This window comes from Chiloscyllium plagiosum, unplaced genomic scaffold (assembly GCF_037043375.1).
Source record: "Chiloscyllium plagiosum isolate Xiang-an unplaced genomic scaffold, Cpla_swu_hap1 HiC_scaffold_34, whole genome shotgun sequence".
Classification (NCBI taxonomy): Eukaryota; Metazoa; Chordata; class Chondrichthyes; order Orectolobiformes; family Hemiscylliidae; genus Chiloscyllium; species Chiloscyllium plagiosum.
This window is the reverse complement of record NW_028270172.1, coordinates 33,710,245-33,737,193: the sequence shown is the minus strand read 5'-3', so window position 1 is coordinate 33,737,193 and position 26,949 is coordinate 33,710,245. Positions and strand designations below refer to the sequence as shown.

General features: G+C 39.6%; 1 protein-coding gene across 10 annotated transcripts in view; it reads right to left on the bottom strand.

Moving 5' to 3' along the window:
* Positions 1–26,949, bottom strand: part of LOC122564399 (engulfment and cell motility protein 1) — a 319,775-nt gene that overhangs the window by 90,298 nt on the left and 202,528 nt on the right. For all 10 annotated transcript variants that reach the window (XM_043719204.2, XM_043719200.2, XM_043719205.2 and 7 more), the window contains 2 exons: positions 14,459–14,567; positions 734–870 (listed from right to left, as the gene is read on the bottom strand). In XM_043719204.2, coding sequence (XP_043575139.1) covers positions 734–870; positions 14,459–14,567 — 246 coding nt within the window. The remainder of the gene's footprint in view (positions 1–733; positions 871–14,458; positions 14,568–26,949) is intronic.

The window sequence follows — 26,949 nt, the reverse complement described above, 5'->3', positions numbered from 1 at the left end:
GAAAAACACTCAGAAGGTCACACTTACTTTGCCTGCCCCAATAGTGATGTCTTCGGTTTTACACTGATCTAATTAAAATTTAAATTGAATTCAGAATGTATTTTCTGTCTATTTGGCGGTTCACTGCAAACATTTAGAGTAGACAGTGAGTAAAACTGACTTGGCAAATGCCTTGTGCCTTGTCTCATAATACAACAGAAGACATGTCCTTAAAGCTACCAACTTATGTATAGATCTAACCAGCTTGAAAAATAGCTAGATAGATTACTTGATGTCAACATTACTCTAAAACAGGTTTCTATACACACAAAACCTGGAATGATTGGAATGAGACATCTGAGGGTTACACTCTCAAATCTCTGCAGACCTGTAAATGAGTTGAGCTGAAGGATCAGTTTGTAAAAACCTTGCTGGAAGATTAACTATTGCTGGGGTTGAGTAGAATGTCAAAACCAGTCACACATTGCAGTGATTTCACATTGACATTTGACAGAATGGTTATTTCAAGTTCTTCATGAAATTCAAAAGGAAGCTGGCATTGGTGTTGTTTCTTTTTAAAGCTACAAAGGAAATTCACCATATGTTAGCAATGTCAGGACTTGATTTGCTCAAAGTATCTGTTGCCATTACACAATGTGTACCAATAAATTATCTTTCACTTTAGGAGTATAAAACAGAAACTCCAATCTTCACTTCTATCACAGCCCAGCAACAAAAGAGCAGCAGCACTGACCTTGTTGAAGTCCTCAGACGTTGCTCTCATTTCCTTCCAAGTCTTATTTAACAGCTGGATGCAGATGCAGAAAAACTCCTCAAATGATCGGTCATGGGTAAAAAACATGGGGTGAAATTCATTGCAGGTGTCACTGGCTGTAGAGTCATGCGAGAATTGGATGTTGAGCAAAAATGGTGGGAAATGAGGAATAGGTGAAAGACAGAAGTGGGGGGGGGCAAGTGGAAAAGAGGGAAGAGGATTGAAGGAATGTGTGATAAAAGGGGGGTTGAAAGGAAGCAATGGGGGGGGATTGGAAAGAAGCGTGGGCAAAGGAAGGAAGTAGAAAATATAACATTTTTACATATTTCAAACACTACATAATGAGTAACAGTACACATATTCTTATATATTACAGCTTCAACTAAACATATAGGCCTTGATTTTCACAGAGTTATGGAGATTGCAAAAACTGAAAAACGTGATGGGCAGAACAATATCCAGACATCCCACCCCCATTTCTGACATGTCTCAGTAGGGGAGGAGGACACACAAGGGGAATCCAAACTTAGCAGGGTCACTTGAACACTTTACTGAGTTCAAACATAAAATATAATCTGCCAAAACAAGAGCCTTATCCCACAGTGCAGGAGTTAAGAATGCTTGGACCAGACAGAATTGTTCGGGGAAGGCAGATTTGGTCTGGAGAACATTCTAGTTTTCTAAAACAAACTATTCCATAAAAACTAAAAAAAAGACATGCTTGTGCCTGACAGTTGAAACAACTCTGATCTAGCAATTTCAAAGGTTATTTGTTGACCTAATCCTACATGCAATCATTGAGGCATTACTAGTGTTTGACTGCTTTCCAGAACTATCGTTATCCTGATTGGCAGGGCATTAAACTCTTGACTTAATTGGTTGTGAACTCAAAAGAGGTTATTAAAGGATTTGCTGTCTTTCATGTGGCGTTATGAGTACGAACATTTGATACTATATGGGTTAAGTACTTGAGGGGATTCAAATGCATTGAATGGGTTTTCACAAATGAGATTTTTGTCTATATAGCTACAGATAGTTAGAACATTTCTTAGTTTAACTCAGCATAGAACAAAGGTGAATTGATGACAGACACTGGATGAATTGGCATAGGGTTATAAGATGGTGGGGCATAGAGCTATAAGGGATTGTGGAAGTGTATGGAAGGGACATGGACCTGGGGTTAAATAGAGCCACCTTTGAAATATTAGCTGCCAGATCGAGAGGGCCTAATGTTTAAGAAGAAACTGAGGCAAGTCGATAAGATAGTCCATCGTTTGGAATGCCTGTGCCCACCTCAGATTTGTGCCTGGGGGTAGCAGGCCCAGGCTGGAGTCGGCATTGGATCTGATGGGGCACTCTGCTTCTGAGGCAGGTCAGGCTAGCTGACTCAGCCAACATAAAAGTGAAAATCCAGCTTATACAGTCCAGTGCGGACTGATAAAACAACAAAACTCAAGGTTAACAAAAGGCTATTTGGCCCATTGGAAATCATCCTTTCATATATAGATTTTTACTCAATAATTGCAACTTACTGATCTATGGTCCCATCCAGTCTGTGAGGGTGAATTCTTTCATATTACTTGTAACAGTCACTGAGCTCTGGAACATCTTTCTAACGATAGTTTCACAATTACACAAAAATTTGCTCTTGATTCTACCCAGGGTCAATGACTTATAGCGGCTGAACAAGTCAGTCTATTTTTAGATATTTGCCAGCATGTTTCAATAAATTCAGTTTTTCTTGGAAGTCATAAATGAGTAATTGTGATAATATCTTCGCTGCAATATGGATTATGAACATTCAGATCAAACTCACTCACCCCTCCCTGGCCCTGGAAGTGACTGTCATTAGTATTATAGATTCCCTGCAATATGTAGAAAGAGCTAGAAATAACTTGATCTTAACCCTGCACATCTAATGACCATCAATAAGGAATTCATTCATCCGACAAACACTAAAATGCTCCATGAATTACACATTTTATAAGGAGAAGAAATAATAAGATTTATTTATTTAATATGAAATGATTCCTCAGTTCAGTTGGTAAAGAAGTAACTTGTAACCTGTATTTATTAAACCACTTTGACATTATTAGGATGTCTAAAGGACATGACAGGCAATGAAGCATCTTTGAAGATTATTAAGCATTATAATGTAGGAAATACAACAGCCAATTTGTGCACAGCATTAACACACAAACAGCAATAAGATATATGATCAGATTATGTCTTAATAGTTTTAGTTGAGAGATAAACAATTTCTTGCATTTAAGTTATTTTCAGGACTACAACATCTGATCAATTGCTTATTTAAAGTTAGGTTTATAAGAAAATAAAATTGGGTTAAATAAATATAATGACAAGCATTTCAAAGGTTTTGGTAAATCTGTGTAACTACACGTGTGGTCAGTCATGGCTACGTGGTACCATTTTACGAGAGTTAGAAAGTTATGGGTTCACATTCCACTCTCAAAACTTCCGGACATCATCTAGGATAATGCCTCAGTGTAAAATTTGAGGGAACACTACACTAACGGCAAGGGTGCAAAATTTGCACTTGGTGGCAGATTTCAATATCCACCACCAAGAGTGGCTTGGCAGCAGCACTCCTGGTCCATTCGGTTGGGTCCTAAAGGACATTGCTGTGAGACTGGGTCAGCAGCAGGTGGCGATAGACCCACCAAGAAGGAAAAGCATACCTGACCTCATCCTTACCAATCTGCCAGCTGCAGATGTATCGGTCCGTGACAATATCTGTAAGAGTGACCACTGCACAGTCTTTGTGGAGACAAAGTCCCACCATCACATTGAGAATGCCACTATCACTGTGCTAAATGGGACACACTTCAAAAAGATCTAGTGACTCAAGACTGGGCACCTATGAGATGTTACCATCATTGAATTTCCCACTATCAACATCCTTGGGGTTACAGTGACCAGAAACTCAACTGGACTCCCTACATAAGTACACAGCGACTACAAGAGCAGGTCAGAGGCTAGCAATATTGCAGCAAATAACACACCTCCTGATTTCCCAAAGCCAGGCCACCATCCACAAGGCACAAGTCAGGAGAGTGTTGGAATACTCCCCACGTGCTTGATATGTGCAGCTCCAACAACATTCAAGAAGTTTAACATCATCCAGGACAAAGCAGCCCATTTGACTAAAATCACATCCACAAGCATTCATTCCCTCTATCACCGATGCTCAGTCACAGCAGTGTGTACTTATCTATAAGATGCACTGCAGAATTCACCGAAGATCTTGAAATGGCATCTTTCAAACCATTGATCACTTCCATCGAGAAGGACAAGAACAGCAGATACATGGGAACACTACCACCTGCAAGTTCCCTCCAAGTCACTCGCCATCCTAACTTGAAAATATATTGCTGTTCCTTTACTGTTGCTGGGTCAAAATCCTGGAATTCCCTCCCTAAGGGCATTGTGTGTCAACCTACAACATATGGACGGCAGCAGTTCAAGAAAGCAGTTCACCACCACCTTCTCAAGAACAATTAGGGATGGGCAATGCTGGCCAACCAGCAATACTCACATCCCAAAAGTGAATTAAATGGGTGAAACAATAAAAAAAAGAGGCTCTGCCTCTCCTCACAGAAGACCGTAAACTGCCACATGACACTACTAGAAGAAAATGCAGTAGTGTTATCTTAGCATCCCATAAACATGTCTTTCTCAAAAAAACATCATAAACTTGAAATTATCAGGCCATTATCTCATTGCCTTTTGTGAGAGTTTGCTATGCTGATTCTGTCCTATATTATGACAGTAACCTTGCTTAAGAGGCATTTCATTGGCCATAAAGCATTTGGGCTTGCCCTGGTGACATAAAAAAAGTAAAATAGAAAGGTTCTAACCTTTCTAACTACTTATGGGACATTGGTTGCCAACTTTACCTTATGTAATCAATGCAATTCACAAGTAATTGATTGATTAGTTTGAGATGTGTTAATGTGCTTGAAAAGTAAATTTTAAATGCCCAAAACTAGGCAACATTTGTCACTTGTCTCCTCCCTTTGTTTTCAGGAGAAACAGCGATTATTTTAATACAAATATGTTGAAAAACGAATTAGGAGCAGGAATATACAGCCAGCCCCTCAAGTCTACTGTGTTTTCTGTCAAAATCAACCACCTCATGAAGGAGCGATGCTCCGAAAGCTAGTGCTTCCAATTAAACCTGTTGAACTATAACCTGGTGTTGTGTAATTTTTAACTTTGTACACCCCAGTCCAACACCGGCATCTCCAAATCATGTCAAAATCATGGCTGGTTCTGATCGAAGAACTTCATTTCCCAGTCTACACTTCTATCCTTTGACATGCTTATTCATGAAGAATCTATCAAACCCTGCCTTAAATATACTCAATGAGCCTGACTACATCGCACTCTGGGGAAGAGAGTTCTAAAGACTCTCAACCCTCAGAGAAAATAATGATCTTCGTCTCAGTCATAAATTGGAGGCCTCTTTTGAAAAACTGTGCATTCAAGTTCTGTAGTCTCCTTCTCAAGGGGAAATATCTATTCAGCAACTAACATGTCAAATTCCTTCAGGACCTTAAATATTTCAATTTGATCCTTGTTCATTCTTCTGAACTACGATGGATATTGGCCCAACCTTCCTTCAAAAGATAACTTCACTTACGTACTTGCACACTGACCTTTTGTGATTCATTTACCAAAGTATCTAGATCCCTCTAAAGCACAGAGTTCTGTAATCTTTCTCTGTTCAAATAATATGATGCCCTTTTCTACTTAGTGCTGCAGTGAAACAGTTCATATTTTCCTACATTATATTCCATCAACCAAAGTTTTGCCCATTTACCTAACCATCCTCATGTCTCTTCACAACTTATTCTCCTATTGATCCTTGTGTCATCAACAAAGTTAGCAACCACTCATTTGGTCCACTCAGCCATTTCATTGAGATAGATTGCAAACAGTTGTGGTTCCAACACTAATCTCTGTGGCACTCCACTCATTACACCTTACCAACCTAATAATGATCAATTTATATCTATTCTGCTTACTGTTAGTTAATCAATCCTTTTTTCATGCTACATCCTACATCATGAAGTCTCCTTTTGATTTGGCACTTTGTCAAATGCTCTCTGACAATTCAAGTCCACAACATTTATGGGTTTCACTTTAACTATGTTGTCTGTTACTTTCAGAAAACTCCCAACAATTTATTCAATCATGATTTCCTTTTCACAGAACTGTGCTGATTCTAGCTGACTGTATTGAAATTAAGTAAGCGTCCAGCTCTAACATCTTCCCTATGACAGATGTGTGGTTAACTGCACTGTAGCTTCTGGTCTTCCTCCTATCTTGAATAGAGGAGGTACATTTGGTATTTTCCAACCTGCTGAGGCCTTTCCTGAATCTAAAGAAATACGGGAATTTACAATCAGTAATCATCTACTTCTTTTATGACCTCGGATCATATCTAACAGCATCCAGTTCCAATAATTCTTCACTCTATTTTTTTGGTAAGTGCTTTAAGTTTCTTTGTATTTTTGACCCATTGACTGACGATTATTTCTGGGATGTTACTTGTTTCTCCACACTGTAATCTAATCTAATCTAATCTAATCTTCTGAAGTGAAGGCATACGCAGAACATCTGTTTAATTTGTCTCTCCTTTCCTTATTTTCTGTTATCAATTCTTGACAATCTTAACAATACCAATACATGATTTAGTTATTCTTACTCTTTTAAAGTGCCTGCAGAAATTCTTACTGTTTGATTTTATATTTCAAAACGTTTTCTCTCATAAGTTAATTGTTCCCTTATTTTCTTTTAGTCATTCTTTTTTTCTATTCTGTCCCATCCTATGACTTGCCAGTGATCTTTCTGGATTTTTATGCCTTTTACTTCCATTTGGTATCATCTTTAACTTACTCAGTTAGCTACAAATCATGTGTACTTCCTCTATAGTCTTTCTTTCTAACTGGAATGCATACTCGCTGGATGTTACAAAATATCACCTTAAATGCCTGCCACTCCATTTCCACTGATTTATTCCCTAACCAAGATTTCCAGTTCATTTTAGCCAGCTGTGTTTTTATAGCCTCATTGTTACCTTTATTTAAGCTATAACACCAGTTTTGATCCATCATTAGTCCAAGGCCTACTCTTAACCCTATCAAATAGAAAGCAAAATTCAATCGGATTATGATCATTGCTACCTTGCAGCACCTTTACTATGAGGTCATTAAACTAATCAATTTGTATTGCATTAATGAGCTTTAAATCAATACAATGCAGCCTTATCTAGAGAATCAGTAATGAAATCCCGATGTCCTTAAATCTCTTTAAGGTCTGTATCATACAAAAGATAAAATTAAGAATAGGGAACGCTCCCTAACCCAAATATTGCCTTGTACATTGTGATCTATTATTGGAAAAGACTTTTCCAGATGATATCTTGTTGTGCTGAAGGCAAATGTGAAGAACAAAATCTTGACAAAGTCAGCCTTTGTTTTCAAAGTGATGCCGTTGTAGTGAGATTTCAATTTGTTTACCATGAACTCTATCATCCATCAAGAACAAAGACAGCCTAATTTCACTGTTATAGAATCAATTCATAACATAAAATGAACTGTTTCTGAAAGACTTTTGCAATGGGGCATACAGCTGAAAGCCACTCATCACAATCTTGTCAAAGAAATAATTAAGCAGTGCTCTCAATGCAGAAAAACCATTCAAGGCATAGGTTTTTTTTTGCTATACTTTAAAATTTTGTTTTAAATCAAATTTGTTTAGAATTTCAAACTTGATTCAAATATCCTGCAGTGACTTGTTATACAAAGCCAATTTTAACCTTGCTCACCAAGGTGAATCCTGGTAGGCAAACAGCTAAAACAGCCTGGGTAATCTACCCACACCAGTCCCACTATCATCCTGTTGGTGCTGACCTTTATTTGTTTGCCTTTTGTGGACTATTGCCAGGCACAAATTAGTCAACAGAACATTCGTGACTACACTATAAAATGAATATATTAATTGTACATCACCTATGACTTATCGGAACAATGAGGAGAGATTATGTAAGTAAACTTCTTAAATTTTTTTATTAAACTCATTCAAGAAAGGCACCAGGACAATGGATTTTGAATTAGAAAGAGTCACACTATAGCAGTAAAGTATTTTCTTTAATGCTGGGACTGGATAGAGAAAGCTGCCTCTTCCACACCTGGAGGGAGTACATGATGCTGGAACTAGATCATAAAAGATTGGAAAATGGGTTTCATTTTTCAACAGAGCCATCTTTAACCCTGATAAGGACAAGGTTTAGCAAAAATAAATCAATTTTTCTTTTCAATTTAAAATGATTATCTTTGCTCCTTTTGCATTTCTACCATTGATGCAGAAACATTTTTAAAAAATGATAGATTCGATGAATAAATCAGGATACATACTTAGATTATACAAGAAACTAATGAGAAAAAGCATCTTGAGGGCCGAATTTGTTTTCTTCTCTCTTTTTCTCAATCTTATCACCAACACATACCATAGCCTGGATTATTCCAGTTGATGGCACTCCCTCTGTGTTCCCTTTATTCTGGAGAAGTGCCTGAATTCCTTCTAACAAATGGAGATTAGGTACTTATTGTGTAATTTATGGTTCGATTAATTGAAGCTCTAAGCCAAATCTTCAACAGAAAATTAGGCAAATTATCAAAATGTAGCAACAGGATGAAGACAAGGTTTTCTTGAACAGTATGGAATGGAACCGATGAGGGAGCAAGCTATCCTAGATCTGGTCCTACATAATGAATAATTAATGATCTGAGTTAGGAATCCTCTTGGAAGGAACGATCACAATATGGTTGAATTTAGAATATAGATGGAAAGTGTAATGATAAAATTCAATACCAGGGTGCTGTGCTAAAACAAAGGACACTAAATAGGATGAGGAAACAGTTGGCTGAAGTAGACTGGAAGCAAAGACTTTATGGTGGGACAGTTGAGGAACAATGGATGACTCGCAAAGCAATTTTTCAAAGTGCTCAGCCAAAGTATATGCCAGTGAAAAGGAAGGACTGTAGGAAAAGGGGTTAATCTGCCATGCACGTCTCAGGAAATAAAGGAGACTATCAAATTGAAAGAGAAGGCATACAAAGTGGCAAAAACCAGTGGGAAACTGGAAGATTGGGAAAACTTTAAAAGTCAATAGAAAGCTATAAAGAAAAGTAAAATAGATTATGAGAGTAGCTCAGAATATAAAGGTAGATAACAAAAGTTTCTATAAATATATTTTAAAAATGGTTCAAGTAAACATTAGTCCTTTACAGATGAGGAGGAGGATTTGGTAATCGGATATAAGGAAATGGCTGAGACATTGAACAGGATTTTGTGCCGGTCTTCACAATGGAGGACACTAATAATATGCCAGTAATTGACAAAGAGACGAAGGTAGGTGAGGACCTGCAAACAATCATTTTCACGAAAGAGGTAGTGTTGGGCAAGCTAATGGAGCTAAAGATAGATAAGTCTCCTGGCCCTGATGGAATGCATCCCAGGGTACTAAAAGAGATGATGGGACAAATAGCAAATGCACTTAAGGTAGTTTTCCAAAATTTGGTGGACCCTGGTGGACCAGTAGATTGGAAAAGAGCAAATGTGACGGCACTGTTTTAAAAAAAGGAGGTAGATAAAAGCTGGGGAATTATAGACTGGTTAGCTAAACCTCTGTAATGGGGAAATTGATTGAATCTATTACCAAGGAAGAAATAGCAAGACATCAAGTTAGAAAGTGTCCCACTGGCAGCATGGGTTCATGAAAGGTGGGTCATGTTTAACTAATCTACTGGAGTTCTATGAAGACGTTATGAGCACACTGGATAACACGGACCCAGTAGATGTGGTGTATCTAGATTTCCAAAAAGCATTAGACAATGTGCCACACAAAAGGCTGCTGCATAAGATAACGGTGCATGGCTTTAGGGGTAAAGTACTAGCAAGGATAGAGGATTGGTTAACTAACAGGAACCAAAGAGTGGGGATAAATGAGTCTTTTCTGGTTGGCGATCAATGATTAGTAGTGTGCCTCAGGGATCAGTATTAGGGCGGCAATTATTCACAACTTACACAGATGATTTAGAGTTGGGGACCACATGTAGTGTGTCAAAGTTTGGGGATGACACTAAGATGAGTGGCAGAATAAAGTGTGCAGTGGATTGTGAAACCTTGCAGAGGGGTATAGATAGTTTAAGTGAGCGGGCAAAGGTCTGGCAGATGAGTTACAATGTTAATAAATATGAAGTCATCCATTTTGGTAAGACTAACAGTAAAAAGGATTATTATTTGAATGGTAAAAAGTTGCAGCATGCTGCTGTGCAGAGGGACCTGGGTGTCCTCGTACATGAATCACAGAGGCTTGGTCTGCAGGTGCAACAGGTAATTAAAAAGGCAAATGGAATTTTATACTTCATTGCTAAAGGAATTGAATTTAAAAGCAGGGAGGTTATGTTGCAGCTGTATAGGGTGCTGGTGAGGCCACACCTGGAGTACTGCATGCAGTTTTGGTCTCCTTCCTTGAGAAAGGATGTACAGAGGATGTAGGGGGTACAGAGGATGTTCACTAGGTTGATTCCGGAGTTGACAGGGTTGGCTTATGAGGAGAGACTGAGTAGACTGGAATTATGTTCTCTGGACTTGAGAAGAATAAGGGGGGATCTTATAGAAACACAAAATTATGAAGGGAATAGACATGATAGACGTAGAGAGGATGTTTCCACTGGCGAGTGAAACTAAGACACGAAGGCATGGCCTCAGAATTAGAGGGGATAGTTTTAGGACTGAATTGAGAAGGAACTTCTTCACCCAGAGGGTTGTGAATCTGTGGAATTCCATGCCCAGTGAAGTAGTTGAGGCTTCCTCATTGAACGTTTTTAAATCTAAGATAGATATTTTTTTGAACAGTAAAGGAATTAAGAGTTATGGTGAGAGGGTGGGTAAGTGGAGCTGAGGGCACAAAAAGATCATCCATGATCTTATTGAATGGCAGAGTGGGTCGAAGGGCCAGATGGCCTACTCGTGCTCCTATCTCTTATGTTAGGATCATAGAATTCCTACATGGTAGAAACAGACCATTTGGCCCTCCGAACAGTAACCTACCCAGACCCATTCCCCTACCCTACACTTACCCCTGTCTAATGCACCTAACATGCAGGTCCCTGAACACTATGGGCAATTTAGCATGGTCAATTCACCTAACCTGCACATCTTTGGACTATAGGAGGAAACCGGAGCACCCAGACACGGGGAGAATGTGCAAACTCTGCACAGACAGTCGCCCAAGGCTGGAAACAAACCAAGGTCCCTGGCACTGTGAGGCAGCAGTGCTAACCACTGAGTCCCCATGCTACTCCAATGTTCTTATGTTAAGGTCAAAAGATTTGGCGTTGAGTGGGTCAGATTCTAAGCTTTGGAAAATAACAGTCTAAAGAAAAGTAAAGGGATCTCAGGGCACTTTCATAAAGTCTTAATAGTTGCAAGACAAGTCAACAATGTTAAAAAAAGTGTAAACCAAAACAAAGATTCATTTCTAATGGAACAAAGTTGAAAAGCAAGGAGGTTAAATTTAGATAAAGCCTTAGATTAACCAAATTTAGAACACTAAGTATATTTATGATCATTATATTACAAAAATTATACGATGCATTCAGAAAGTTGCAAAATAAAGTGTTACAAAGTTATCAGAACTGAGGAGTTATAATAACTATTAGACAGATCAAACAGGTGAACATCTTTTCTCTTCAAAAACAAGAACTGGGATTTGAAAAACTTTAACCTTTGAAGAGGTGCTTAAAATTATTTGACAGGGTAGAGAAGATGTTTTCACTTAAGAGTCTAGGTGCAGTAAACATAAAATAGTCACTGGACTATTCAATAAAGAGTTCAAGAGAAATTTCTTTATACAGAATGTGAATAACAGTGGAGCTCACTAGTACATGGGTAGGATGAGGGAAATGGCATTGTGGCACAGAAGCTTTTGAAAGGAAATTTGAAAGGTACTTTAAGGAAAATGAATACTGAAGACAATTCAGATAAGGTCAGAAAATGAGGGGAATGTAAGCACCAACACAGACCACGTGGGCTGAATGGCCTGTTTCTATTCTGTACATTTGATTCATTTTTTTATGCAATATTACAGGCTTGCCTCCTGGACAGCAGTCAGCCAAACTGACAGACTGGTTAACAGGTAAGAGGGGATATGACTGATCCTGCAACAAGGGTCAGAACTGCATTGTGACATAGTCGAGAGTGGGGTTGTTGGAAAAGCACAGCAGGTCAGGCAGCATCAGAGGAGCAGGATAATTGACGTTTCAGGCATAAGCCCTTCATCAGGCCACTTTCTCTCACTATGTTGTGACAGATTGAACTGACAATCAGGAAAACTGGGACAAGGCTGGAGATGCTGAATGAGCATCCTGGCTCTCCATGAACCTCATGGAGTGCTAGAACAGTCATTAACGTCACAGAATGGCAGATCCCACTCTGGGTAGGCTTCTGGGAATCCCATAGACAATGACTTTAGTACCCAAGCTCATACTCTGCCTGCTTTTTGCTGGAGCTACATGCACCGCCTGACTTTTGTACCTGAAGGGTGGACAGGGAGTCAGCTTAGTCAATCCTGATACTTTAAAACTACACTTCAATCCGTATTATAGTAGGAATGAGAATAAAAATTTATGGCCTTGGACAGATAATGTGTGTTCAGCTTGGTTTGCAATCTGAGCTCAACAACCTTATAGCAAACTTCAGTTGGTGCTGCTCCATCGTGTGATATATGGTTGATGTTTACTGTTGATGAAATCTATTGCTGCTGTACATCCACTCATGCACACACTCCTAAAATATGACAAACGGCTATTTCTCATTTTGGCATACTAAGCTTCTTATGCAATGCCTCTGCACCTACAATGCACTTTTATCCATCCCTCTGGAGTCAGAAAACACTTTCAAATTACTTTTTTCAAACCTTAGTGTGAAAGGGAAAAAAGGTCTTTGCAGAGACTTGGCAAGCCTTTGACTGAAATGCAAATAAATTAGCCATGAACCCCTGATAAAAACACCTCCCAGTGCTTTTAGATATATTCCCACATTGCACCAAGCTTGTCATTTGATGAGAAAGACATGCAGGACTGCCAGTGGTTTGTTCACTTTACAGTGTTGTCTCTCTTTAGCATGGTCACCTGAATCCTCTATCACACAAATTTTGATTAATATTTTATTCCCTGGGCCTTTCCATTCACATTAGAAAATAATTAATACAGAATCTGTAATGAAAAATGAGCTATTTACCAGTTCAAATTTATTATAAAGCTTAACTATAAGATTCTTTTATTTATTCCCTCAGAACATGGAATTTGAGGAGGTTCAAAAGCCATCTTGCAGCAAGGACACATCTGTCAATTCTAATGAAGTAACCCACATTGATGTAGCTCCTTTCGTTACCACAGTGAAATACTTCACAAGAACTGATGTGCTTTGGAAGTGTAGTTGCTTTTGAAATGTAGAAACTCCTTTGGTCTTACTAAATGCAACAAGATAATGATAATCTATTGTGTTTGGTTAAGGGATAAATATTGGTCAGGATATCAGGAAGAATGCCTTTGCTTTGGTCATGGTTTAAGGGTATGAAGTTGACTGTTCAGAGAGATTTCTTCACCCAGAGAGTGGTGACCCTGGAATTCTCTGCATCATTTAACACCTTCCAACATATCTCATTGGCCCCTTAAATTGAATCAACTCATCTATACTGCTTTGTTATGCAGAGTCTGTTGGCTAGTTAGTGACTTCAGACGTGTGACAACACAAGGGCTATCCATTAAATTCCTGACAGTCTCAACTGCAGGTGACAAATTGATAATTAACTCTGTAGAACATAATGTATCTGCACCATAACAAATCCAAGAAGGCTTCTTGCCTCTGTCAATCAGCCAGATCTGATGTTCATTCTTTGGAAAATGCAGATGTGAAAACTTAAGAAGTTTCTCACAGGTAGTCATGAACTTTTGGAACTCTCATCTTAAAAAGCAAGTGTAGGTACAGTCTTGCAATAGTTTTAAGGTTAATGTGGATAGATACCAGATAAAGGTTATCTGGAGTAGGTGGGAATATGGATTTGTCGTTACAATCAGATTAGCCATAACTGGCCAGGAATGGTGGAGTAGGCTTGAAGGGTCAAAAGGTCAACATCTGCTCTGTTCAGTCCAGACAGCTGCCATGTGGCCCATCCATCTGGTTTGGCTCTCTACTAAGCCTAATTAAATATTAACTTCACTACTCTATTTTCTAAGTCGCATTTCAGTAGAGTTGTCCTAGAAGATGCTCAGCATAGTCTGGCTGCTTCTGCAGGAATCAAATGCTGAAGGAATTGCATTATGATACATACATCTCCTAGCGTTAACACTTTTTGTAAAGGCCTGGAACCTATTTTCACAATGCCTTCTCTGAAATTAGTGATGCAGGGCACTGTAGCACAAGAATGGGCCAAAGTCTCGCAATTCTTACCACACCCACCTTAACAAAAAAAACCAGAAATCAACAAAACATATAAACCTGTGGCTTGAAACATTTAAAGAAAACATTAACAGAATTGTGACAAACAAAGGCTCCTTATTTTAAGTGAAAGTATGTGTTTGTACTTAAAAATACAAGATGGAAACTTACGAAGTTCTCCCACTTTCAGGATTTCGCACAACATCTTGGTGAGCTCAATGCTACTACGGCCAAATGGGCACTCATGCTTGTCTTCTCGACTGCTATTCTCCAGTACAATCTAGGAAGAATCCCAGGAGGGGTAAGGATGTTATAGTCATTTGCTCTGCAAGCTATCAGCATAGCAGTAGAAACAGTTCAATGGCTTTATATGTAAATTGCATGCAATTTAGAAAGCAGCATTTAGGCCAGTGCTGGTTTTGATGCTGTATGCGAACATTCTCTCATTTTTCTTCACCGCACCCTATCAACAGAGTGTCATTTTCGGGATTCGTTTGCACTTGTGCACTTATCTAGCTTTCCCTTGAATGCATCTGTGCTTTTTGCTTCTTCATTATGTGGCAAGATCCACAATCTCACCATTCTCTGGATAAAGAGATTTCTTTTGAATCCTTTGTATTCATTCACAGGATGAGGGCATTACTGGCTAGGCCAGCACATATTGCCCATTCCTAATTGCTCACACGGCACTTAAAAGTCAACCACATTATTGTGGATCTGGAGTCACATGTAGGTCAGACCAGATAAGGATGGGAAAAGAGTAGAGACATTAGTGAGACGAAGAGATTAGTGAACCAGATATGTTTTTTTCTGACAATCGATAGTGGATTTGTGGCCATCATTAGATTCTTAATTCCAGATTGTTATTGAATTCAAATTCCATCAACTGCTGTGATGGGATTTGAAACCTAGAAGGTTACCTGGGTCTCTGGTTTAACAGTCCAGCGATATTACCAGGAGGCCGTCACCTCCTTTTTTTGGATTTCCTATTGGATTTACTGATAACCAACTTGTATTCACAGCTTCTAGTTTTGGGCTCCTTACAAGCAATAATATCAGTGAAAATGTAATGAGACTGACATTTCCACCATGTTACATTGCATTAGTAAGAATGGGTATGTAATATTTGATGGCAGATGAGAGAAGTTGGCACCATGACTGCTTCAGGAAAATCTTTTCAGTGTTTGTGTGCGGACATAATACATTGTGAGTAAGCTGGACGGTTGTATGTCAAAGTTCTAACTGATGGTGGCACAGAATGACATATAATGAGCCCACAGCAATCTCTTGCATTTCAAGTAAATTCTCCTGTCTTCTCCCATCACATAATTACTGTAATTAAGACATTTTACATTACTGCTCGAGGTCTCAAGATGTACTGGATAGTATCTCCAGGCCAGAGGTGCAAAAAAGATGCAAATATGAATATATCAAGAGATGACTCTTAGCTTGTCATATTGAGAATGTGTTGCAGACATCTCCAGCCCACAAACGGGATGAGGAGCAGAGAGAAGAAACAGGGTGTAACACTCAGCAATGCATGCCCACCTCCCACCTGTAAAGCCGTATTGCTGGAAACAGCATGCTGATATGTCTAGTTACAGCAAGCAAGAAAGGAAGAAATCTCTTCAAAAAAAAAACTTGACATCCGATGTTGAAAATCTTTTCAAAGGTTCATCAATCTCTCAAAGTGTCACATAGAGTTATGGTCTCAAAGCTCTGCGCAGATCATAACATCAGATTCTAACTCTATAGCTGAAGAAATATCAAACTGCTTTCATGTCATACAGATAAAACGTCGGCACAACATCAAGGGCCGAAGGGCCTGTGCGATGCTCTACTGTTCTAAGTTCTATTCCTGGCACCAAGTCTGTGGCTATTTAGAAGGGGGGGCCTTAAAATAACAATGATGTCAATGGTATTTGAGTCAAGTCTCGGAATGAAAAGTAGATGTAACCAGGTAACATAATCTACTCTCATTCTTTTTGATTTCAGCTTGGTTGGAAATATCAAATCTCACTCACAAGAAGTGACAGACACCTCCAACCCTCCCCCGCTACAGAAAAGAGAAATTACTCATAGCTATAACTGAAAGATAAAAAAGCGTACAATCGCACTCCTAGTTTCCACAAGGTCATAGAACACGACAAGTCCTCTAGTTGATGGATGTCATGAAGTGACTGCAATATTTCAATTTGAAACCACACTCCTGAACTGCTACCACCCAATGCTGTGCTTGAATTGTCCCATACACAATGCATTCCTATTCCAGGCACTGCAGTTTATGCTCTAATCAGCCACAACATGTCAGGTTCGAGAGATCCTGCAGCACAAGGCATCAAAATATATTCATGTCAACAATGAATAAATGCTATAGATCAGAACTTAAACTGCCAATTGTTCTATATAAATCAACACAAAACTACAGCAGGAAATAAATTATGAAGAGATTCCCCTTAACACATTCACTACAGAAGGCACCATTAGAATTGTCGCTCCTGGATCAGATAAACCACATTGTACAACAATCTGCCTATCATTAACTGTGTTCCCTAATTTGTTCGAGGCAATTCCACTCTACATCAATATAGCACTTAATTTTCTTCTGCTGCACAGCTTCAAATAAGAAAGAATCCAGTCACAATCAATTGTTAAGGGAAAAGTCCAACAAGTCTGATTCTGAATGCAGCCCACAACCCAAGTATTATTGATATCAGACATGGCTCAGTGGTAGCATTCTCACATCTAAGTCTGAAGATTTGACTTCAAACCCCACTTGAGATACTTGGCATATAATTCTGGCACATTTCAGTGCAGTACCAAGGCATTCTCAGAGGTCTTGAGTTACTAAAGATTAAATCTTAAACAGAGGCCCCATCTGTCTTCTCAAGCAGACATAAAAGATGCAATGGCACGGTTTCAAAGAAGAAAATAGTTCTACCAGTATCTTTGCCAATAGCTCCTGTCTCTCAATCAACATCATTAAACTAAATTAACTGGTCATTATAGCATTGTTGAATATCGGAACTTATTGTGATCTTCCTATCGTTCCACAATAGCTACAATTCAAAAATAGTTCATTGGCTATAAACCACTTTGGGATATCTTAAAAAAAACTTGCAATTATAAAGCAATTTTCACAGTCTCAGGATACCTCAAAATACTTGCATTAAATGCATTAACACTAATGATCTACCAAAGGGCAGGTCCCAGAATAATTTCGCCACACTGCCATTTGCCTTCCACTTCAATTGGTCAGAATTTCAACTTCAAGTTGTCCAACATCATTATTTTCTTATTTCCACTACGTCTAAATCCTTTTAATCTTTGTTCAATCATCACCTTCAGCAAGTTCTCATGCCTCCAAATGTGGCCAATTCAACCATTTCTTTTTCTTGATGATAGCTATTAATTATATTATCTCCTTCATTATCTAGAGAAGTTCGTTGTTGCTCTTGTATTCTCTCTGACTGACCTGCTCCATCCTTAATAGAATCACTTTTTACAAAATTCTAATTTGTGGATACTTGCTTTTTTCAAGGTTCATGTTTCAGCCCCATACACTCTCAATCACAGTCTCGATGATTCTTTTCTGAAGATCTCTACTCATTCTTACAATGAAGAATACTTTGGAGAATGTATTCCTTGTATTTGTTATATCTGATTACTCTTTGACCAGAACCATCTTCTGACAAGTTACTTTCCAGGTATTTAAAATTGTGGTATCTCTTACAGTTCTTGATTATTCATCTTCAACTCTATATTTCCAACAATTCTTTCAATTTTCATAACAGTTGCCTATTTACATTAATTTTCATTCTTTAAGTTTTCACAAATGGATAGATAGTATGAAATGGAATATGTAGATGTATGTTGTGCTAACTATAAGGGCTGGGTCATCTGCATATCTTGCTACTTCATCAACTGACTCCAGCTTTGACACCTTTTCTGTATTTCACCGAGCACTTCTTTTATCATGGTTCGTACATATATTTTAAAGAGCAAAGGTGATAAAAGATGCCTTGTTTCAACCCATGCCAGAATACATCAAAGTTAGCTTCATCATATATTGTAGCAGTCTGTAGCAGAGTTCAAGATAATATTTTATCTCTCCAATCAACTCACGTTGCCTCTAGCACTTGTCCCACTTTTATCAGTTTAGCTGGTTAAAAGATTTTGCATAATCCACAAAACAAATGTACATTACTTGAGTATTTCCTCTTGCCTCTCTCATTTAAAACTCCCACCACTGCTTCTCCTCGCTAGCCTCTCTAATTCAATCACCTTTCCTAAAGCCAATTTGACCACAGCCAAACTTAATGGCTTGCTTCAGTTTCCAGTCTGGTTGCTAGGACCTTGAACATTGTAGTCAATGTCTTTGTAGTCAAGATCATTTTATGATAGTCTTCACATTTAGTGGTTATTTACTTTCTCTCCAATGGGATCAATGTGGTTTTCAAAGTCTTTTGGCAATTCACTCATTGCCTACATCCCATCAGACAAATTATTAAGTTCTCTTGTTGCTTCCTGTCCAATTTTTAAAATATAATTTGTGCAGATATTTTTTATATCCTTCTGATTTTGCTGGCTTCAGTTCTTCTAAATGTTTCACATTTCAGAAGATCAGGGCCTTAATCATCCTAGGAAATGTCTACATGCTCTCCTTCTAGACTGGTTAGCCTGCCAAGCTGTACTTCCTCAGGAACTATAAGCAGTATATTATCACAATGACCAAATCTTCTCTATGCTTGCTTACCTCTCCTTCTCGTCAATTCCTTTACCTTCTCGTAAGGAGTCCATTCTTCCTTTTTTGACCCAGTGAGAATGAAGGAACAGCAATATATTTCCAAGTCAGGATGGTAAGTGGCTTGGAGGGGAACTTGCAGGCGGTGGTGTTCCCGTGGTTCTGCTGCTCTGGTCCTTGCAGTCATGGGTTGAGAAGTTGATGGCTAAGGAACATTTCTGAGTTGCTGCAGTGTACTTGCAGGTGGAATATGCTGATGCCAATGTGCATCAATGGTGAAGCAAATGAATCTTGGTGGAAGGGGTGGCAAACAAGTGGACTTCGTTATTCTGGAAAGTGTCACGCTTCTAAAGTTCTGTTGGAGCTGTTCCCATTCAGGCAAGTGGAGAGAATTCCAACAGAGCTCTGATCTGCAGCTTACAGATGGTGGACAGGTACTGGGAAGACAGATGGCAAGTTACTCACTGTAGAATTCCTTGCCTTAGATCTTGTCATGTAGCTACAGCATTCAAATGACTAGCCCAATTCAGGTTCTGGGATTGTAACCCTCAGGTTGTTGATGGTAGGTAATTCAGCTATGAAAATGGAATACAATGTCATGGGGAGATGGTTTGATTCTTTCTTGTTGGTTATGGTCATTATCTGGAATTCGTGAGACATAAATGTTACAGGATACTTATCCATCCAAACCCGGATGTGGACCAAGTCTTCCTGCATATGGACATGGGTTGCTTGAGAGTTTGAAGAGTTGCAAATTGTAAAATAATTAATATCGATCCCACTTCTGACCTTATAATGGAGAGAATATCATTGATGAAATAATTAAAGATGCTTGTGTCCAGGACACAGCCTGTGTAACTCTTGCACTGATATCTTGGGCCAGTGGTGACTGTCCTCTGGCACCACAGGTTGTGGTAAGTATGATTCCAACCAGCAGAATACTTCAGCCTCGTCATTTGCACTAATGTGCTGTACTCTCCCATCATTGGAGGCTGGGATATTTTTTGAATATGTTAATTCTTAAAAACTGGACAATTGGCGATAGCAAATATTGTCAATCTCCAGTTTCCCTCAGGTGGTGGAAAAACAAATGATGGGCTCAACCTCTCAGCCACTTCAAAGGGCAGATAAGAGTCAACCATGTTGCTAATGGACAGAACACCATTTAGGCCAGAATGGGTAAGGGCAAAGGACTTAAGTGAGATAGTTGGGTTTTTACAACAATCCTACAGATTCATGACATTTTGCTGATAGCACGTTTGTAATGGTGCCAATCACTCAACAATCTCCTACAGCCTTTTCTGCTGGGCAGAAGATACCGAAGCTTGAATACACGCACCGGCAGGTTCAGGAACAGCTTCTTCCTAGCCATTATTAGGCTTCTGAATGGACACCCTCTTATTTATTTCTCAGTCCCCTTCCCCCGTCACATTCCTGATGAAGGGCTTATACCCGAAATATTGATTCTCCTGCTCCTTGGATGCTGCCTGACCTGCTGTGCTTTTCCAGCGCCACACATTTTGACTGCTGAATGGACTCTCTAACTTCAAACAACGTTGATCTTGCTAAGGTTGAACTTGGCCTAGCGCACATCCTGTGTGACGCAACCTGTATGCCTATGTTTTTTTTCATCCTATGATCAGTGTGTCCTTGCTTACTATGATCTGCCTGTACTGCCCGGAAACAAAGCGTTTCACTGTACTTAGGTACATACGACAATAAATAAATCGAATCAAATTGAATCTGTGTTCAGGGAGAGAGCTGGTGATGTAAATTTATTTTTCTTCACTATTCCTTTCCTCTCTTCCTTTCCTCTCTTCTCTGTCTCACCTTTGCAATTCCCTTCTCTCCCTGTTTCTTCAGACTCCTTTCACATTTTCATTCTAGTCTTAGCTGGATCTACTGGTTTCTTCAACCCTCCCTATCCTTCCCATTTCATGCAACAGTCATTCTAATCCAAAGGGAGAGAACAGAAAGAAATGCCATGCAGAAATTGCAAGGAAAAATATGATAGTACAGATGAAGTAAAGAAGCACCCAGAAGGGCACAAACCCATCCATGGCTGTGTATGCAGAAATCTGTGATGTTGGCAATACAAGCTGAGAAAACTGTCGAACATATGGGATCCTTGGCTTTGTAAACAGTGTTAAACAAATCACTGGTTAAACCCCAGCTGAAGCACTGCGTCCAATTCTGGTACTAAACATTGATGGAGGATGTTTAGGCATTATAAAGGTCACGGGGGAGATTTACTAGAATGGTATCAGAGATGCGTGACTTCAGTTATCAGATAAAAGAGAGAAGTTGGGGTTCTTTTCCAGGCTCTCCATTTCCTCTTAAAGGACAGAAGGTTAAGGTTTGCTCTCCAGTCAGAAGATGATGACTAGGCAGACAGTGCTGGAGTCTGCAAAACAGATGTGCTGCTTTGATACTGTAGAGAGGATTGGCTTCACTAGGGAGAGCAGCAACAGCCAAATTCATTACATGGTTGGCTCTGCTGCACTAGGTAGGAGTAAAACATGGGAATATGAAAGTTATAGTGGATTCAATTGTAAGGGGAATGGACAGACCTTTCTGAGTTGCAAACAAGACTCTAAGGTGGAACATTGCCTTCCTGGTATTAGCATCAAGGATCTCTCGGAGCAGCTACAGGACATTCTGGAGAATGAGGGTGAACAGCAGTAGTTGAGGTACAAATGTGAAGGGTTTAAAATAATGATGAGGTCTTAAAAACAGAATACAGGGAGTTAGGAAGTTGAAATAATTCCATTGAGACTCGTATCCCATCGCCAAGTTTCCCTTTATTTACATGAGGAGAGTCCTTAACACTGATCCAACTCCAGAGACACTTCTCAGAGTGATATGGGGGAATTTCAGCGATGAGAAAAGGTTGGCTAGACTGGGACACAAGGTTGAGGGGTGGGGGGGGGCACGGGGGCAGGGTTTAAAAGACATGTGCGAGGCACATTTTTAACACAAAAAAGTGTTTGAATTCCTAGAACGCATTGCCAGAAGAAGTGGTAGAAGCATACACAATACCAGCATTTCAGAAACACCTGGATGAATACATGAATAGGAAGGGAATAGTGGGTTATGGATCCTATAAGTGAAGACAGTTTTAGTATAGAAAGGCAAAATACATAGGTGCAGGCTTGGAGGAATGAAGGGCCTGTTCCTATGCTGTAATGTTCTTTGTTCTTTTGAGCAGGATGTCTCATAATCCTATTCTTATCTGTCAGTCAGGGCTCCCTGATCCCTAAAGTAGTAACTTGAAAAGCAAGACTTCTAAGGTTACGATCTCAGGCTTATGACCAGTGCCATGTTCTAGTCAGAGTAGGAATAGCAGGGTCTAGCAGATGAATACATGGTTGAAGAGATGGTGCGAGTGGGAGGATTGCATTTTTCAGTGAGATTGATTCTGCAGAAGGTGGGGCCAGTATAGACTGGATGGGTTACATCTGGGCAGGATTGGGACTGATGCTGTAAGAGAATATTTGCTAGAGTAGTTGGGGATGTTTTATATAAAATGGCAAGTGTTGGGATCCGAAGAGTCAGAGGAAGATGAATTAAGGACAAGAGCAAAAGACAGCAAGGGGAAGAAAAAAAAGGGTAAAGAAATCAAGAGCCAGGATCATATAAGGACACAGTAAAAATAATGGGAAAGGGACAAATAATGTTAAAAACAAGAGCCTTAAGACTTTGTGTACTAATGTACAGAGCATTTGCCATAAAGTGGATGAATTAGTCACAAATAGTTGAAAACAAGTATGATTAGACAGAATTATGGAGACATGGCTGCAAGGTGATGAGGGATAGAACTAAATATCCAGGAGCATTCAGTATTTAGGAAGGATAGACAAAAAAAGAAAAGACTGTGTATGTGCATTACTGGTTAAAGGGAAAATGAACACAATAGTGAGGAAGGATATTAGTTCTAGTGATGTGGAATCTCAATGGGTAGAGCTGAGAAACACCAAAGGACAAAGGGGTGTTGAATGTAGACCCCATCCCTCTCAAAGCAGAGGGGTAATGTCAAGAGTAGCAATAAATAGGAAATTTCAATATGCACGTAATTAATGAACATAAGTAATTATGGGTGACTTTAATCTGCATATAGATTAGGCAAATCAAATTAGTAACAACACTATAGTGGATGAATTCCTGGAGTGTATACAGAATGGGTTTCTAGACCAATATTGAGGAGCCAACTTGAGACCAATTCATCCAAGACTGGGTATGGTGTAATGAGAAAGGGGTAGCATTTTGGCTGTGTGAGGACCTTTGAGATGACAGAGGTGCGAGTTGGCTATGATAGATTGGGGAACGTTACTGAAAGGGATGTTACTGGAAAGGCAATGGGAAACATTCAAAAAGCACATGGGTGAACTGCAACAATTGTTCATTTGTGTATGGCGGAAAAGTAAAATGGGAAAGATTGCCGAATCATGGCTTACATGGGAAATTTGGGATAGTATTAGATGCAAAAATAAGGCATACAAATTGGCAAGAAAATAAAACAGATCTAAGACATGGAAGCAGTTTAGAATTCAGCAAATGAGGACAAAAAGAATTGATTAAGAAAGAATTAATAATTGAATATTTGGAAACAGTGGCAGAATTAGACAGAATCAACGTTAATTTACGAAAGGAAAATTGTGCTTTACAAATCTACTAGAGTTCTTTGAGGATGTAACAGAGTTGATGTAGGAGGAATAGTGGAGGTGAACTTTCAGAAGGCTTTCGATAAAGTCCCACATAAAAGATTAGTGTATAAAATTAAAGCATATGGGATTGGGTCGGTATATTGAGATGAACCGAAAACTGTTTGGCAGACAGGGAAAAACAAGAGTAGGAATGAATAGGTCTTTTTCTAAATGGCAGGTAGTGACTTGTAGGGTACTTCAGGGATCAGTGCTAGGACCTCAGCTATTCACAATATATATTTGAGATTTGGATGAAAGAACTAAATGTAATATCTTCAAAGCTGGGTGGGGCAGTGAACTGTAAGGAGGATGCAGAGATGCTTCAATGTGATTTGGACAAGTTGAATGAGTGCACAAATGCATGACAGATTAAGTATAATTTGGATAAATGTAAGTTATCCACTATGGTAGCAAAAGCAGGAAGACAGATTATGTAAATGGTTATACACATTGAAAGGAGGGAACGTACAATGAGACTTGTGTGTTCCCATACATCAGCCACTGAAGGTAAGCATGCAGGTATGGCAGGCTGCAAAGAACGCAATTGGTATGGAGGCCTTGATAGTGAGAAGCTTTGAGTACGACAGCAGGATGGCCGTGCTGCACTTGTATAGGGCCTTGGTGAGACCTCACCTGGAATATTATGCACAGTTTTGGTCTCCTTATCTGAGGAAGGATGTTCTTGCTACATAAACCTTTGCAGCAAACGTTTATCAGACTAAGTTCTGGGATGGCATGACTGACGTTTGAGGAGAATTGTTTAGGATTATATTCACCAAAGTTTGGAAGAATGAGGAGAAGCCAACAAAATTCTAATGGGTCTAGACACGGTAGATGCAGGAACGATGCTCCTGATGGTGGGAGATTAAGAACCAGGGGTTACAGTCAAAAGTATATCAGGTAAACAATTAATGAATAAGTTCAGGAGAAATTTCTTCACATGGTGGAGAAGGCTCAAAGGGCCAAATGGCCTACTCCTGCTCCTGTTTTCGATGTTCTAAGCTTCTAAAAATATTCAAAATCGTGCTAGGTTTACATAGAAAGTTTTTTACAGAAGTATTTCACAGGATGTAGCATTGCTATCTAGGTCAATATTCGTTGATCTTTACTAACTGCCCTTGAGAAGATGGTAAGCCATCTTCTTGAATGCTGCATTCCACATGGTACCCCTAGAATGCTATTCGGTAGGGAGTTCCAGTGACAGTGAAGGAGTGGCACTGTAGTTCTAAGCAGGCTGATGTGCACCTTAGAAAGGAACTTGCAGGTGGTGGTGTTCCCATGCATCTGCTGCCCATGTCCTTCTACATGGGTTTGAGAAGTGCTGCTTGAGGAACATTGGTGAGTTGCTGTGTTACCTCTTACATGTGGTACACACTGCTGCAACTGTGTGATGCTGGTGGAGGGGAGTACATTTTTAATGTGGTGGTTTGGATGCCAATTAAGCTGCTTTGTTGTTAAGCTTCTCTACTATGATTGGAACTGCAATCAGCCAACCAAGTGCAGAGTAGGCCATCACACTTGTGTCACATAGATGAGCTTTGGGGCAACAGATAATGAGTTACTTGCTGTAAAATTTCCAGCCTCTGATCTGCTCTCGCAACCATGATATTTATATAACTGGTCCAATTCAACTTCTGGTCAATGCTAGCTCCTAGCATGCTAATTGTGGGAAATAAATGGGTGAATTCAGTGATGGTAATGCCATTAAATGTCTTTAGTTGGAGATGAGTATTGACTGCCACTTGAGTGGCAAGTAACATTCACACCATGCATCAACACAAAGCACACGTTGCTCATGTTTTGTGTGGACATTGATGGTTTCAGGCAGTTAATCCTGAACAATTTGAGGAGCCTAGAATGATGCTGAACACTGCAATCAATAGCACACATATCCACTTCAAACTTTATGATAGCCAAAATGTATAAGCCAAAGACACAGCCCTGAGGAACTCCTGCAATGATATCAGAGGACCGAGATAATTGACATTTAACAGACATTCCTTCATGCCAGGCATGACTCTAACTATTAGAGAGTTTTCCCTTTGTTTCAGGGAATCAAGGGTTATTTGGAAAAGACAGCAAAGTGGAGTTAAGTAATATCAGCGCAAACATAGAGCCATAGGGTTACACAGCATGAAAACAGACCCTTCGGACCAACCAGTTCATGCCAAACATAATCCCAAACTAATCCCACCTGCCTGCTTTTGGCTCATATCCTTCCAAATATATCCTATTCATGTACTTATTCAAATGTCTTTTAAATGTTGTAACCATATCCACATCCACCACTTCCTCAGGAAGTTCACTCCACATGTGAAGTGAATGGATCAGATGGGCCAATGGACCGAGGAATGGTAGATGGAGTTTAATTTAGACAAATGTGAGGTGCTGCGTTTTAGAAAGGCAAATCAGGGCAAATCTGGGTAAGGTCCTGGGGAGTGTTGGTGAACAAAGAAGCCTTGAAGTGCAGGTTCATATTTCCTTGAAAGTGGAGTCCCAAGTAGACAGGATAGTGAAGAATGCATTTGGTATGCTTGCCTTTATTGGTCAGCACATTGATTACAGGAGTTGGGAGGTCATGTTGTGGCTGTATAGGATATTGGTTAGGCCACTTTTGAAATTCTCTGTGCAATTCTGGTCTCCAATGTATACAATGGATGTTGTGAAATTTGAAAGGGTTCAGTAAAGATTTACAAGGATGTTGCCAGGGTTGGAGGGTTTGAACTATTGGGAGAGGTTGAATAGACTGAGGCTGTTTTCTCTGGAGCGTCGGAGGCCAAGGGGTGACCTTATAGAGGTTTACAAAATGAGGGGAATGGAGAGGGTGAATAGTCAAGGTCTTTACCCCGGGGTGGGGAGTCCAAAACTAGAGGGCACAAATTTAAGGTTAGAGGAAAAAAACTTATAAGGGACCTAAGGCGCAACCTTTTCATGCAGAGGGTGGTCTGTGTATGGAATGAGTTGCCAGAGGAAGTAAAGGAGGCTGGTACAATTACAACATTTAAAAAGCATCTGGATAGGTATATGAATGGGAAGGGTTTGGAGGGATATGGGCCGGGTGCTGACAAATGGGACTAGATTAATTTAGGATATCTGGTCAGCATGGACAAGTTGGACTGAAGGGTCTGTTTCCATGCTGTACTGCTCTATGATCTCACTGAATATTGGAGTGGACTCTATGGGCTGAATGACCTAGTTCTGCTCCTATTTTCCAT